At 26.5% G+C, this 17,456-nt stretch overlaps 1 protein-coding gene across 1 annotated transcript in view; it reads left to right on the forward strand.

Annotated features, from left to right (window-relative positions):
• The window catches only part of LOC129963636 (beta-alanine transporter-like), a 236,464-nt gene extending 223,672 nt beyond the window's left edge, over positions 1 to 12,792 (forward strand). The window contains exon 11 of the mRNA XM_056078123.1: positions 12,374 to 12,792. Within this exon, the coding sequence (XP_055934098.1) occupies positions 12,374 to 12,503 (130 nt within the window). The 3' untranslated portion in view covers positions 12,504 to 12,792. The remainder of the gene's footprint in view (positions 1 to 12,373) is intronic.
• Positions 12,793 to 17,456: the final 4,664 nt, after the last annotated feature.

The raw sequence follows: 17,456 nt of genomic DNA on the forward strand, positions 1-17,456 counted from the left end.
ATTTCAGCTGATTAATTTAAATTTGTAATAAGCTAGAAAATTCTATATATATCAAATCCTGTATTTTAGGAGCACTTATTTAATTTTGATTTAAAACAAAACACTCAAATTTTAGTTGTTGGTAAATCCGAAAATATCTGCCCTTAGTTTAGTGTTGAAATACAATTTTAAAATATTTAACTTCATAGAATTATGGTATTTACATTGTATGTAAATTTATAATATTCTAACAAATGTTTAAATAAATTCTATTTGAAAGAATGTATAATACTTTTTGAATGATGCATTCATTCTGTCACGGTTAATATCTCCTTCAAACAGGCACTTAAAGTGATGGATGGATGTCGAGATCAGTGCCAGAATTTTTTTCTCGGCCGTGAATGTGACAGAAAAAGAGCTCTTTCCTGACTGGTTTAACTTGATAAGAAATTTTTAACACTTTTTTCATCTCTCTACGAGACATAGTCAGGTCATCTAACATACAGTATTGAATATACAGTAATTTACTCATCAAGAATCACTGATTAAATTAGATGAATACTCCTCAATAATGAATAATTATTTACTAATTGATTTAATAATACCTATCATGAATTCTATGCTGCAAGTAATATGCAAAGTTTCGTAATTATATTCAATAATCAGCCTAATGTTGGTAACTAGTTGGGAAGGGTCAAACCTCACATTTGCAATTTTCAAGAGAAATCTAACTTGACTCAATTCCTCATCATGCAGTTGGTATTCTATCATCCAATTCTAAAATGTTCTACATTATACTATATCATATTTCACTTTCAAATGACTGCAGATACCTCCCATTTTCTGTTATAAACACGAAATATTTTGGACTAGTGATTCTATTATGTGTATAAGCATGATTTCACAAACTTAATGAATATCAGAAATACTACTGTTTCTCTGGAATTTAATTTCAAAAGACTTATATCTAATAGGTATGCTAATAAAGTTAATTAAAAATATGTAGCATTTCTTTAAAAGAAAAAAAAATCTTAAAGTCCCCTTTAAAAATGTTGCTATTCTTATAACATCCGAATGTTTCAATAGATTATGTGGGGAATTTTCCTAATTTTACGATTCAAAGGTTCCTTAATAACAAATGGTAAAAAGTGGTTTCGACGATTTAAAAATAAACACATTTCCTAATACAAATAAGCAAATACACACACTGAAAAATACATACATTTCCATAGAAAAATTATAAAATCCGCTTCCAAAATTATGAAATGAATAATTGAAAGTTTTAGTGGAAATGGAGCCAAACTCAAATTTAATTCGAAGAAAACGTCATTCAGAAAAAACTGGGTTAAACTAATTTTTAACCAAAAAATATTTACTTACGATTGCAAGATCAGTTAAAAATAAAGAATAATTCTCAGAAATTTTGTCTAGCCTATTATTTTCTCCAGGTACAGTATTTTCCTGTGTGCCATTATCTTTCATCAAAGAATAATGATTTCCCTAGATATTATTTTGGTATAACATGAAATGGATTTGTTGAACCGATTGTTTTAAAACAATCAATCATTCTATTTTCCCGGAATTCGTCTGTTCCCTACAAGATTGTAAATATTGTAACATATTATGAACAATGCGTTTAAAATTAACCTGTCTTCTATTTTATAATGAAATGATTTTTTTCGCTCGAGTAACTGAAGAGTCATGCTACAGTAAAGTAGAAATTTTATACATAGAATGATCAATTTTTATTGTAAGTTCAATGACATACATTGATGAAATTATTAGATCTCGCAATTATTAAAAAAAATATTTAAACTCGAAACTTCAGCTCTTCCATGTTGATATGAAATCTGACCTGTAAATTACATGTACTCTGATTGATTATCACACTATTTTGTTTTTACTCTGATTACCGCACAATTTTGTGATTAACACCGATTATTACAAATTATTGTTATTCATAACGATTATCGAAAAATATTGTTATTCACCCCATAGAAGATAGATGATGACCGATTTAGGATTAACCTTGTAGTTCTGATAATTTGTAATATAATAAGAATAACAGATAAACCTGATCTCAACCTTAAATACTTTTATTAAAGACATATGCACTCCACTAAAGCTTAATGTCATATTCACTAATCCATAAATATGATGAAGACTTGCAATGGCAGTTCGATAACCATTGAATAGCAATGATTAACAACTGTTGCGTGGTCAACATTTTAGTGTTATTCATACTGAATATCGCTGTCATGTACTTAACTGTGCCTGCCACAGAAAATTATTTTTCATTTTATTTACTTTTAAGAAATGTTGTTTATGTTTCGAATCAATATTTGTTGAATTCCTGTTTTATTTAATTTGCATTGCCACATTATTTTATATTTAAATACTTATATCTTAATGCTTAATTTTTAAATTTTATTTTATTTTGTTTCATCATAAAACATGATGAGTTTAATTGCGTAGTTTCTGATATGACGTTTGGTTAAGCGTTTTTAAGTGACATATTTACAGCCATAATTAATGCATCCTTTAATTATCTTGAAGTGATAGAATGGATTTTTTTTAAGTTTAATTTTAAATTGTTTTCAGTATCATGCTTCCAAAAAAAAGCTTCTTCTCTATTGCTTTAAATGTGATGTAAATGGGAAAAAATGACACTTTTTAAAAAAAGATTTTACGCTTGGGTGATAGTTCTAATTGTTTCTTTATGTTAATATTAAAATTTATTTAAAAGTTTAGCGAAGGCATCTTTCACTAGCCCCAGAGAGCGAGAAAACTAGATTTGTTTTTGGTCGAAACTAGGTTGTTTCATTACTGCTTTGATTATAATATTCTGCTTATTGTATCTTGTATTTAACAGCATTAATATAGCTTAAAATAAAGAGGTATTAATTTTTATTTTGTTGAATGAAATGGAAATTTTATTTTAACGCAACGAATGCATATAAATCGATATGAATAAAGTTAAAGGTTTTATTGCAAACACTTTCTATATACATCTACTGGGGTATAATTTTTTTACGACAGAGGGTGAACGAAATAGGTTTCTTATCGAGAAGTTGCAAAAGAAATTTAAAATTCAAATCTCGGTCAGTGCTGGGGTTCATTCTCAAAGAAATTCAAAAAAAAAAAAAAAAAAAATCACATAAAATAACCGAAGCGTGAAAATGGGGATTTTCGGCGAAAGGAAAAATATAAAAGTTTTACAAATGAAAAAAGACAGATGAAATTGGTCTGTTCGCTGACATACATACAATGTTTTCGATTTGGCAGAGTTCAGTACTGTTAAAGTGGTCAGAAAAAAATCATATATCATTTCGTTCTGTTTTGATTTATTACAGGTTACATCACTTATAATTTCAACTGCAACTATTTGATTGAAATGTTTCATTTTAATTCAATAGTTAAAAACAATTTAGAACAAATATCAATTATAATTTTAACAATATCAATCAGCAATGATTTCTAAAATAAATTTCTAATATTTTTATTTATTTTTTTATTTTTTCGAAAATAAATCGGTTATTAATTTTTTTTATATTTTAAGATCGCTTAGATAAAATTAGATGGATTATTTCCAAGCATGTGGCATGCAATAGAAACATTATTATACGAATGCAATTGCTAGATTATCATTCTATTTTGATACTATGTTGTTGACAAAAATAAATATAGATAGTTTGGCAACATTTTAAACATGCAAGTATTTGAAAGAAGCTCATGCATTGTAAATAAAAAAAAGCAGAAATAATAAAAATATTTCTTTAAAAAAGACAACTGATGTGAAATACAGCAGATGGAAATTTATACTTTCTTAACTAAAAGTAAACAATCTTCTTCAGCACTGCTTTTCAAATAATAAAATTAAGGTTTAAGAGCTAGCCTAGTTTAATTACAGCATCTTTTAAAGTAAATATGGTTCCTTTCCTTTACTTTATTTACACCTTCACTTGAAAATTTGAATAATCTAATTCTTATAATTGTTAAATTTTAAGAATTATGGATTTGCAGAATTTTTAAATGTATACATATTAGTCATTATGCATACATATAGTCATTTCCTTAGATATCATTACATGTTCAGGTATTATCTTTTTATAATTATCATATAATTACAACGAATAATTATCACAGCTATGTTTCAGTTTATATAATAGAAACTCAAGTCAGCAAAATAGGACATCATTATTTAAGCATTTTTTTGTTTAACAATTAGGATTTCATTACAAAATTCGATGAAGCCAACTAGCATTTTCATTGTAATGTTAGGTTGTATTTTTTATATACATTATTATTTGAAAATTTTTTGAGATAAAGTCATTAATCATTATGCTAAATTGCTTGCTATTAGTCCTAATGCTACATTGAATGCTAGATTGTGTGCAGCCCATATATGAATTTTGAAAACGTTTACAGCAAATCCTATAAATTTGGATTTTATTTTTAAGATCTCAAAATCAGCGTTTATTTAACTAAAATTAAGTAGCAAACGTCAAACGCATAAGTAAAATCAGGCATGAAATTTGAGACTCAGATATCATATATGCTATTCGCTTGAATGTCAGTAAAAAATTAATTGCGAGTAACTCAAGCACTTCAAGCTGAAATAGAGATTCAAGTTCAGAGGGATTGATATCCACTAAACTTTCTCGCATATTCTCCAATAAAAGCCTTATCCCCCTCTCCCCGCATCAAATTCTGAGCCTTGGATAAGGCTGTGAATATTATGCATGATATTGGCGAAAAATAGTTAATGAAAAATAGATCTTTGCCATGAATCTACCACTTTTCCAATCAGTTATAACCAATCTTTGAGACGGAACTACAATTGCTCGACTACAGTTAGAACTACATTTGGCACATAATGAATTTTATTGATTTACTTCTTTGCTTTATAAGCACATGCATATGAAAGTACAGAGCGACGTACAGTCAAAATTTTGACACATATGATTCAAAATTTGATAAGAAAATAGACTTTGCATGTTTATCCTGTGAATAAAATTTTATCTATATATGTTTGTTTTTCGTTTTAAAGTTATGTTCAATTGTACTTGTCTGTATAGCCAGATAAACAAGTTTTTATTAATCAACTTTGTTCAAAATTTGATAGAAATCTGCAAATATGGTCTAAAGGTAAAATACTAAATTTCAAATTATTTTTGACTAATCATATATGCAAATTGACAGATGACAGACATAATATCAAACATCATCATCATCAAAAATATGTTTTTTTGGAATTTGGATAGAAGTTGATATAAGTCTTGACACTATTAAAAAAACATTTTAGATGGCAATACACTTAATTAACCTTTTACTTTTTGACTTCTTATGAAAATGTTTTCTTCCCTTATCAATGTTTTTATTAATTTTTTATCTTCCTAAATAAAAGTGTTCCTTTATATGCTCTTTTTGTTTTAACTTGAAATTGATATTTGTTCTACATTATTCAAAACATTTCCTTGTTCTTTCAAGGGCTTCAGCCGTTTTTACTTTTCTGAATACTTTTAATGTTCTCTTGTTTCGATTGTTGAACTAATTGATGAAATATTTTTTGGTACAAAATGATCTGTAACGGATAAGTCGCAAGTAAATTCAATCAATCAACCTAAAACCTATTAAAATAGAAACAAATGGGCATAGAGACGTTAAAAGAAATTGTTTTCTTTATGAAATATATTTGTTCAACATTTTAAATTCATTTACTTCATCATGGTATTTATTTCTCTATGAAGGAATATACGCCAAGTAACTGTTTTACTTATTCCATAAAAAATAAATTAAACAGTTTCGATATTGAAAATTTTATTACTTCTTCATTCAATATGCAAGGAAAGTAGTAGTGAAAGTGAAAATGTATCACACATCTGGATGGAGGAAAACTTTTTAAAAGTCACCTTCACTAAAATGTTATTGCCTTTTAAAAATATTTTCTGATTCAAAATTTTCTTGCAATTTAAAACCTTACCTTATCCGTATATCAACAGTCAATTTTATATTTATATATATATATATATATATATATATATATATATATATATATATATATATATATATATATATATATATATATATATGGCAAAGAATAACATTTGTTTGCTTTAAATGTTTTGATTCGTCAGAGTTTCTTAAATTTAAAGCTGTTATCCTTTATTTTTTCCCTTTCGGATGTTGGATATTTGCGACCATTTCTTCCAAGCAATAAATTTTTTACTACAGGATATCAATCATATCAACTAACATTTATTTCTTTTATTTTCATCAGGATAGGGAAAGCCCCTTTGTCTTTTAAATAAATGTTTTTTTATAATTTAGAAGCAGAATATAAAAAGCACTAATGAAAAAAGATTTCAAGGAATTTATTTGTATTATTTTCAATTGTTTGTATAATTATATTATGCAACTAGTCATTTCTGGTGACAAGCTGGTTTGCTGGAGATATCGGCTATATTTGATTTTAATTTAACGTTTTTATAAAAGTTCGTTTCCATGGATCCCGAATTTTTCATATATTAAAGTCATGTTATTTTCATCGGCTTCCAAATATTCTATTCATTGTTTAAAAAATGTTTTCAAAAAGAAAACCAGCTTCATAACATGATTTATTATTAACATAATATTTGCTAATTGCCAGTGACCTCTTTTCTAACTTCCTCAATTTTACAAATCCACTTTTTTGTCATCTTGTCAACCATAAAGATTTAAACAGAAGCATTCTTCCTTATTTATATTTCATGATGGTTTATTAAATTATTTATCCTAAGCATGGATATTGTTTAGGATGTATTTTAGTTATTTTGCATTTTTTTAACATTTCGTAAATGGCATCATAGTATTCCTCATCTCTCATAACGATTACTTCATTACATTAACTATCATTAACATTTACAATAAAAATGCAAGACTACATAAAGTAGAGATGGATAAAAATTCTAAAATACTTGAAGTGATGATCAATAAAATTGTTTGAATCAGAATGAATATTGTAAAACCAATATAAATGTTGATAAAAATAAATTGAAGCTAAGTATATATATTATAATACATTATGATGAATAGAAATTTAAAAATAAATAAAATGTGTTTCAGAATTCATTTCTGTATTAATAAATAATATTATCCAACTACTGATAATGAAAGCACCTCAGAAACTTCTCTTCTTTTGAACAAAATTTCAATGTCAAAAATATTAGGAACAAATTTTATCCGACAAGAATTTATAATTAGAACTCGATCAATGAAACTCAAAGCCCGGCTGAAATGTTCTTCAGATTAAAGCAAAGTCACACAAGTCAGCATGGAATACTAATTAGTCAACATTTATTTTATGAACTCGACCACTTTGCAAAGCCCATTATGGCAGTGTCTGATAACACTGTTGACAAAGGTGTGAGGAAATATTTATTCGAACTACGGTTTCGCATTAAAATTCTGCTAGAGGCTCTTTGTTGAAAAGTGACGCCATGTTGTCATAACACATTATTGATGTAAGATATTCCTGACTCTTATAAAGTATACTCCTGAAATATTTTCTCGGCTCAGAGCCCGGACACTGAATGCAAATGTCTTCAGCGACGTTTGTATTTCCGCTCAAAGGATATTTTCAGATACATATTTAGTGAAGCACAAGGATTTCACCGGAGATATTGCACAAAAATGCCGTCACACAAAAAAAGAAAGAAATCGGGAAACACAGAAAGAAAAGATGGTGGGAATATTTGTGTCATCTTTCCTAAAAACATATTTCCAGAAACTGATCTTGAAGTGGTTTTCTTTCTGTTTTGAGTATATTTGCATAAACTCACTCGTTGAATGTTCAGGATTGGAAATACATGTTGAAAATTCTTTAAGAAATATACAACATGTTTTTCGATGTTTCCATTTTTTTTTTCATTAATGATAAAAATACAGAATAATACATTTTTTCCTAATCAATTGCCTTTCTGATTTATTACTTTAAAAAATTAAAATATCTTGCGTTATATGCTAATTTACACTTTTATTGTTTTCTTAAATAAAAATTGATATTTTCAGAGTGCTTTTTAGTTATTTTACACACATCATTTGAACAAAAAATTAAAAACACATATTTTAATATCACTTTTGAAATTACGTTTATTATTCATGTTTGATTTGTGGATCTTAAAAATTATTTTAAGTAACTTTGCCTTATTTTCAGGTTTAATTCTTTTGCTTTTTTCATTTTCACACTATCTTATCAATTCTCATTTAATACAATTATTTTATTTACAGCCAATTCACTTTCAGTAGTGTGCAATCAACAGTCCAAAGAACTTGAGATATTTCTGATAAATAACTCGCTATAAAAAAAATTCAAATGATGCTGTATAGTATACTCAATGATCACTAAATTGACTTTACAATATAAAAAAAGGTGACTGAACAACAGATGAAACCAAAGCAGTATGGATCTTGATCAGCAAAATCAATCTTTGATTAGGTTATTAAGTTATAAACGTAAAACAAAGAAGATACTTGAAAACGCTTAGTCAATCATTTGAAAACTACTATTTTAATTATAGATATGCATTTCTATCATTTACTAACAGCAGTAAGTATATTCACTACACAAATGCACTTTAATATTATTTTATACAAATACAATGACTTTTATATAATATGTTAGTAAAATAAGTTTCAGAAGAAAATTTTAACATAAGATTTCTATTAATAAGTCAATTTTCACATTTTTGTATGTTATTATTATTATTATTTTTTGCAGATTTAAAATTAGCACCAGTATAAAGAACATTTTATTTAACTCTACCAATAATAAAGAATAGTGCATGCATGTTAGTTCAATTCAGGGCTTGCAGTTTGAATTATAACTTTCAAATATTGTGCAGATATAATTTGGAGGGTATAAACATCAAAGAGTAATGAAGTTTTTTTACGATAACTAAAAAAAAAAAAAAAAAAAAAAAAAAAAAAGACTTTACACCGGAATAAAACTTAAAAAGTGTCTTCTCCTTGATCCCAATTTACTTCTAAAGCTCTACTCTGAATTTTGACAGCTTTAAAAAACGTCTTTAGTATAATTTTTATCAATATATTTCGTTTTTACAATATAATTTTAACCGTTTTTGTGGTTCCATCAAATAATTAATCAAGTAATTTTCCAGTATTTGTTTATGCACTCAGGCTACATTAAGAGGCAACATTAACATTAAAGACAAAATGCAATTATAAATTGATTCCTCATACTTCTAATAATGTTATGATTTCGTGAACTTGGTTCCATTTAGAGGTTTTATACACACGATTAAACATGTCATGTGTTAGATTTATTGGAATAACACAACTTTAATGTTTGTCACAATTTGATGCTTAAAAATATTTCTAAAGAGAATCAAGAACATCTAATTATGTGTAGGATAATGCTTAAATGAAATTAAAAGCAAACAATATTCTGGATGAAGTAATTGATCTCCAAAGCCTTATCCTTGGTTAAATATATATTTTTTTTTACTCACACATAAACACGTGCTTATTCATTCTATTATACTATATCATTCTACTATACTTATTATATCTATGCATTTCTACTATACTTATTATATCTATGCATTTCTACTATAATCATTCTACTATACTTATATATGTATTTCTACTATAATCATTCTACTATACTTATATATGTATTTCTACTATAATCATTCTACTATACTTATATCTATGCATTTCTACTATAATCATTCTACTATACTTATATCTATGCATTTCTACTATAATCATTCTACTATACTTATATCTATGCATTTCTACTATAATCATTCTACTATACTTATATCTATGCATTTCTACAGTTGTGCGATTTAATACAGAGTTTATAATATTCTTTATTATGCTCGAATATCTTCAATCGGAAGTAATGAATATATCATAAAATTGAATTGCTGAATAACCACATTAATGACCCTTTATATATCCAGAACTGTAGATTGCTTATATTTAAGCTTTAAAATCTCTACTGTCCCATTTATTAGAACTTCATCTCTGAAATTAATAATTTAAAATACTGATTAGTTATTTTCTAAAGGTAATTATAGATGTTGATACTTATACATAGATTTTTATGTAAAATGTTTTATCTTACCACAGTGTTATTCGCAGTTAAAGCTGTTAGTGTTCATCTTACGAAATAGCTTCCAAATAATGTTTTCAGAATTTTATTAATAACAAAAACGAAATCACTTTTCCAAGTAATTAACTCTTTTCTCATGAATAAAGATTGGAGGGTCTCGCAGATGGCGCAAAAGTGATAGTCTTCTTTCTTAATTCAAGCAGAAAACTCTTACTTTACCTTTATGTGAAAACTTGAGAATTTTAGTACTGATGCAGTAAACTTTCTTATATTTTGCTGTTGAATAATAATTTTTTTGCATCACAAATATCACAAATTAATCGAGAATTATTGTATTTCCCTAAGATTAATCTTAAATTTTATTGAGCAAAAGATATTGTGAACGAAAATTATCGATCATAGAAAGATATCATTTAATAAACATCATTTTCATGGAGTTAAAAAAATTATGTTAAATGGAATAATTTTAGATTTTGAAAGCATTCTTCCGTGGAGTTCAAATCAGAGGTGTTTCGAATTGCTAATATTATAAATTATATTTATTTAATAATATATATTTAATATTTCCAAATTATTATAATTTGTGTATATACAATCCAATTTCTATCTATTTATTAAAAATTGGCTGAAATATTTTATTAGTAATATAAGCATGGCATGCCATATTTTAAACTATTTCAGAAATGTTTTCAAAAATTCGTAAATAAAGCAGAAATTATATGTAAGAAGTTCGATTTATAAATAAAATGGATTTACAAGATAGATTTATAAATTATTTTTACAGGAAGTAAACATTTCTGTAATTTTAATGAATTATTTTAAATAACTATTGAATCCATTTTTTTCTATAAAATATAAAAGCATTGCAAAGCATACTTAATAAAAAATGCTCAATGTGGTTTTCAATGAAGGCTGCAATTCAATGAAAATCGATTTCAATAAAGAAAAATCTTTAAAATATAGACAGAAAACATAGAATATTTTTAATTTACTTAACTGTTACATTGTACATGTCTCAACTAATTACTAACCACTCTTTTAGTGAGAGGAATGGATAAAACTACAATAAATTTCACAAATTCATTTTGTTTATTCCATAAATAACAAATATGTACCATTAACATGAAGAAACGAGTTTTAGTCATTAGTAGTAGTATACTTCAGATAGTAGTTGACTATCTGAAAATTTGAACACTTTGCTTTATAAAATCCCTACGATCATTCTTTGATAAGTAAAATTCATATTATATTTGCATAGTTTACGTTTTAATTCTATTTCATGTCTTTAAATTCTGTTTTTTCAACTACTAAATTTTGATAAAATCCTATTATAAAAGACCTCATAAAGAAAAATTCAATACATAATTTTTATTCAAATTGGCATAACAATTTCACAATACATTTTGCAGTTCTTGAGTTCCAAATTTAGCATTCCGTTCATTTGAATTTTTACTGCTGTTTTAATGCTATCTTATGTTCGACTGAGAAATAACATGAACCTTAAATGTCATATTATTTGTCAGTCGAACTATATATTTATAGATTAGATAGATATAGAGAAATATTTTTAACTTAGCAATTAAGTAATATATTTTTTAAAATTATCTTTCTAGTTTAAGTAAACTTTTAAACTAGAAACTAGAACTTTTTTTCAAAGCATTTTCAACGTTCATTGATATATTTTTGTTCGATAGGTGATGATTTTTCATATAAGCATATAATCCTTAAAGCAGAAGGCAGGTTAGAAAACACTGAAGAGACACTTTACAATTTTAAATTCATTTTAATCCATTTCGGGAAAACCAATTTATTTACAAGCAGGCGAGGCACAAAAACAGAAGTAAGGAAGGGGCGAAACAAATGAACACTAGTCTTATTTAACATGGGATTCCCAACCATGTGTCGATTGAGTACACGTTTTGACCTTTCACAAGGGCAACCGAGGGATCATTTTCACTTGGTACTTGGAACTGATGGCGCATTATTTTTAAAAAGCTTCAGTTGAATTAATTAAACAGAAAGTGGAATTGGATCGTTAAATAAGAGATGAAATTACTATGGACAAAATTAAGATAAAGCTTTGGAAATTAATCTGGTTTAAATTAAGAGTTTAAAATATCATTACATATATATAAGAATTTTAGAGTTTCATTCAGAACATAATTGACGTAAACTTAAATAAGAACTATTTGATATTTTTCTTATTAATATTGTTTTATTATGATATAAAAATGAGATAAAACGTATTAGAAATTCTATGTGGTTTTTTTCCAGCTTGCTCCGTAGACAGGATAGCCTTCGAAGAACGAGTTCTGAAGGTGAGGCGGATCATTCTGATCCTCAATCAGAAAGTTCTACTGATCAAGGACCTGTTGTAGAAGCGATTAAAATAACAGTAGTTTGAAAATAAAGGAAGAATATCTCATGCAAGATTGGAAAACATTAGCAATGCATCGACATACATATTGTAAAAAATTATCAATTATTTGCGAAACTGATAAGTAACACTCTTGTACAATAAAAGTAGCGGATGCTATTGTGTACTTAAAGGAGATAATCCGAATTGTTTGCATCTAAGAGAATCCATTTTATCTCATTCAGAAACTATTTCTATTATCTAAACACCTGCCATGTAATGAAAATTATTGTGAAAATTGTTTCATATGAAGTTGTTAGAATTTAATCAAATGTTAGTTGGGAATAAAGAGCAATGGTTTTCAAAATTTGAATCATTATAATGTGTTAATATTCATGTGAGAATAATTTTATATGTTGTTGCATTAAATGATTGATAAAATTTTAAAAAATGAAATGAAATAATGAATTATTCATGTTGTTTTAATATAAAAACAAATTAAATAACGTTTTATGAATTATAAATTTTTATCACCATATGCTTGCTATTAGAATTCTATAGAAATGGGTTTAATTTGCTGTTTTCACATAAAACAGGAGACTTAATTTCATATTTTATGAAAAAAAAAAGGATTTATGGAAGTTTAAACAAATTCATAATTATGACGTGAACATTTAACATATATTTCGTCTATTCCACGAATTTCCCAAGTAAGTAATTTTTTTATTCTGTGAAACCATGACATATTTCATCCTCAATGTTTTTGAATCGGTTGAATTTCATAACATTTTTCTAAAGGAAACTAAAAATTTTGTAATTGAAATAAATTTTATTACAAATTATCGTTTTTCGATATGACTCTTTTTTGTGAAACATCTTCAGTACAAATCGAATTCTACTAAAATAATAGATTTATAAGTATTGCATTCACAGTCTTGTAAAAGATTAATTTAAAGTTTTATCATCATCATTATCATTAATACATTTATTTCAAATATTATTGTAGAGATTTTCAATTAACTATTGATTTTAAAATCGAATATTATATATTACATTAAATTCAATATATTTTTTTTATTATTCTACCTTTTTATAATTTCAAACAGACATTGAGATAGTAAACATGAATTCATTTTTAAAAAGTCATTATTTTCTAGATATTCGTTTTGCCGTTGGAAATCAGTTTCATTTTTCAGAAAAAAATTTTATTTATAGTCATCCATGACGCTAATAAAGGATTATATTTAATAAATTTGTATCTGGAATTTTTATCATAATCTTAACACTTCTACATTACAAGTAATTTAATTTATACTACATTACAAGTAATTTAATTTATACTACATTACAAGTAAAAGTATCTAGAAGCACATTACGCCAGAAGCCTACAAATTCATTTAAAATATGGGAGTTAATAGAGTACTTAAGAAGGCCAATAATTTAAAAAAAAATATGTCTACTCATAGCACAAAGCAGAAAATAAATTTAAAAATCTTATCCACCGCTACTCATTTATAGTAAAATATATAGATAAAAATCAGAAAAGTAAATAACAGATGTATTTCGCAATTCTATTCATTATGGTGACTAGGGTTAAGTTATTCTTCTTTTAGCTTGAATTTTCTTACCTAAATATTTTTAAAAATAAAGTCGTTAATGAAGTTTCCTTGTCTCCTCTATGTCTGGTTTGAAACCCATCATACGGTTAGTTTATTTTTAAACTAAGTTGTTGAATCAGTTAGTTTGTCATTTCTATCATACTTATTAAACTCATAGTTACATTTGTTTTATTGGCTAAGCAATAAAGAAGTTTTAATTTATTACATAGATCAATAATGATAAATATTAAATTTATTTATTTATTTATTTTTGTAATACAGTATATGTCAGTAAACCTAATATACCTTTCATGTTATGTTGATCAAGTAAGTTTATTCAGACATTTTTAAAATAAATTGCTTCTCTTCATTTAGAAGAAAGTTTTGGATTAAAAATTACTTTCTTGTATAGTCATAAAATATTAAAAATGAGAACTTCAACACGATAATTCAAATGAAATACATGTACAAATATTTCATATGAAATTTTTTTTAAAAATGCTAAGAGGTGCATTCACAAAATTTTACGAAGTTTATTAATTGTAATTTAAAATATCACATAATTGTTTATAAATTGTTGAAAAGAATTTAATTTGATTTAGTGGCATTTGTCACTAAATGTATAAAAGATCATTATATTTGTGTTGCTGTTCACTGTTTATCATAAATGCTTGTATGTAAAGTTTCAATTTTTTTACATTTATTATTGTATGTAAGTAACTGAAGGTGTAAGTTTGTATAATAATAATAAATAACAGTTTTCTAATTCTTTTGTATATTTCTTAATAATTGAGTGTTGATGAAATCGTTAAAATAATGACATCTTAAAGTACATATTTTTATCAAATTTAAAACAGATAAAAGGTTTTAAAGCTTAAATATTTATTCAAAAATAGCAAAGAAAAATTTCAAAACAGAGCTCAAAAATACCATTTTGTAAAGCTTCATTCCAATATTTTTCCAAAACAGCTTTCTTAAGAAATTTGATTTCATTAATATTTTTGTGGCGAAACATTTTGTGTAACTTAATTTTCTAAAATTACTTTAAAAAAATCATTATTGTAGAAAAACTTAAAATAATGATATACTAGATACATATTATGTCTCATTAACAAGTTTTTAAATTTGAAAGCTTAGGTATTTACTCAAAAATAAAATTAAAACTCAAAATGGAATTAAGAACTCCATAAAAATTCATTCCAGTAATTTCCCAAAATACCTTTCAAGGAGAATCCATTTTCATTCATATTTCTGTGGTAAAACATTTTTAAACTTAATTTTATAAGATTAATTAGACTTATAACTGACTATTAAAGAAAACATACTTCAACAGAAGACATTGAAATCAGTATTGTTCATAACATCCAAAGAGAAAATATTGTTTTTTTTGAAAATTGTGACTCTGAATTCAGTATTTCTTCAATAACATTTTATTCTCGTAATATCTTTTCTGTATGTATGAATCGAATTTTTGTAATGAAATTATTTCAAATGAAATGTTTGAATATCCAAATATGTCAGATATTTGTGCGAGAGCTTTGAGCAAACCAAGCAGCAATGAAATATAAAGGTTTCTCTTCAGATAATCCGAGTTTAAACTCCGAGAAATATGTTATAGTTTATAGATAGATGTTAGAAGCTTAAAGATAGATATTATAGCTTATAAAAATATATTATATAGCTATGATTCGTGGGACGAGCGAAGTATAATATAAAGTTTTGGCAAAAATTGCGAACATTTTTGAAAGTTTTTATGTTTCCTAACTTTGTATGCTAATAGAAAATGTTACGTGTCACAAAATGCAAGCTCTTACATATCATTTTAAAGAAAATTTAATGCTTATTTTAATACTAAAAGCAAATTCAAATATTCGAAATATAAAAAATTATTCTTACTTTAATCTGAATAACACACACATTGATGAAATGGATTGTAATTCCTAACTTTCCTGACAAATCACTGTTCTTGTTCTGGGAACCAATCAATTGTTAATAACTGCCAGCAGAAAATAACATCGTATTTAAAGTTGGAACTAGTCATTATTGCGCTTTGTTCTGTAGAAGGAAAACTGGTTTTTACGAAATGAAATTACAAGTAAGAACTTTTGATAAACGTTTTAATATATAGCGGGATTTTTTGTAAATGTTTTTAATATTTAGTCAAGAAGCGATGACTTGATAAAAAGGATAGATTAGGCACCTAGAAAGAGAATTAAGATTGTGTTACAAGAACATGGTCTTTCCTTTACTGAAATTGCAAGGCAGATGCTTGGTTCAATGACAACCTCTAGTGTCCGAAAGTTTTGTTTACGATATCAGGAGACAAATTCAAACAAAGTAGAAAAAGGCCGATAAAGGTGCACCACATTTGTTGATTACAGAAGAATAAAAACAATATGCCTCTAAGACAGAAGAATGTCATCAGATGCCATCAAAAGTCGACTTAATGATGTTGGCGTTTCTGTCAGTTCCAGAATAATCAGGAGAAGATATTAGATGTTGCACAATGAGGTAGAATTCGTCAAAAAACGCCTTATCTCAGTTTACAACAGTTAATAAAAAGAATACAGTGAGCAAAGAAACACATTAATTCTATAGATGACCAGTGGTCGCAAATTAAATGGAGTGAGGAAACTATTGTTATTAGATAGTGATGGTAAAAAATATGCAAGACCTAGAATAGACGAAGAGCTACTGACTGCATCCAGGTAACTATGTAGAACTCATTTCAGTCTTATGATTTTGTCATGCATGTCAGCAAACGGTATTGGTCGCCTTCATGTTATCGATGGGACACTAAAGAAAAGATAATACATTGACACTATTCTAGAGCAAAACTTATGTTTTCCATCAGTGATCTCTTTCTCAACAATACGTCATTTGTTTTCTGCAGAATTCAGCTCCTTTCGACACAGCAAGAATACCGAAAGAGTGGTTAAATACAAATAGCACTGGATTGTTATCATGACCAGAAAACAAACCTTACCTCGATCCTATTGCGAACATATGGCACCGTTTGAAAACTTTTGTACGAATAAGGCATTCATCAAATAAAAGAAAACTAATTGAGGCTATAATTGTCTCCTGGCATCATCTAAAAACGAAAGAGCTTAAAACTCTCTTAAGCTCAATGAAGCATCGATGTGAAGCTGTAATAAAGAACGGCTACTCTACTTAGAATGATACTCACAATGGTCAACAGTATCTAATGTATTTCGATATTCGGGATTATTTTCTGTGCATATTATCATTTAGCTCTGTCGCATATGTGCATGCTTAAATTACTGAGAAATAATGCTATATTTCAGAGAATGAGAGTTTCTAACAAACAAGTATGGTATCGAGGAGAAAGTAAAAATTAAAATGATTCTTAGCACTGTCATAAATAATAGAAAAATACTAT

This window comes from Argiope bruennichi, chromosome 3 (genome assembly GCF_947563725.1).
Source record: "Argiope bruennichi chromosome 3, qqArgBrue1.1, whole genome shotgun sequence".
Taxonomy (NCBI): domain Eukaryota; kingdom Metazoa; phylum Arthropoda; class Arachnida; order Araneae; family Araneidae; genus Argiope; species Argiope bruennichi.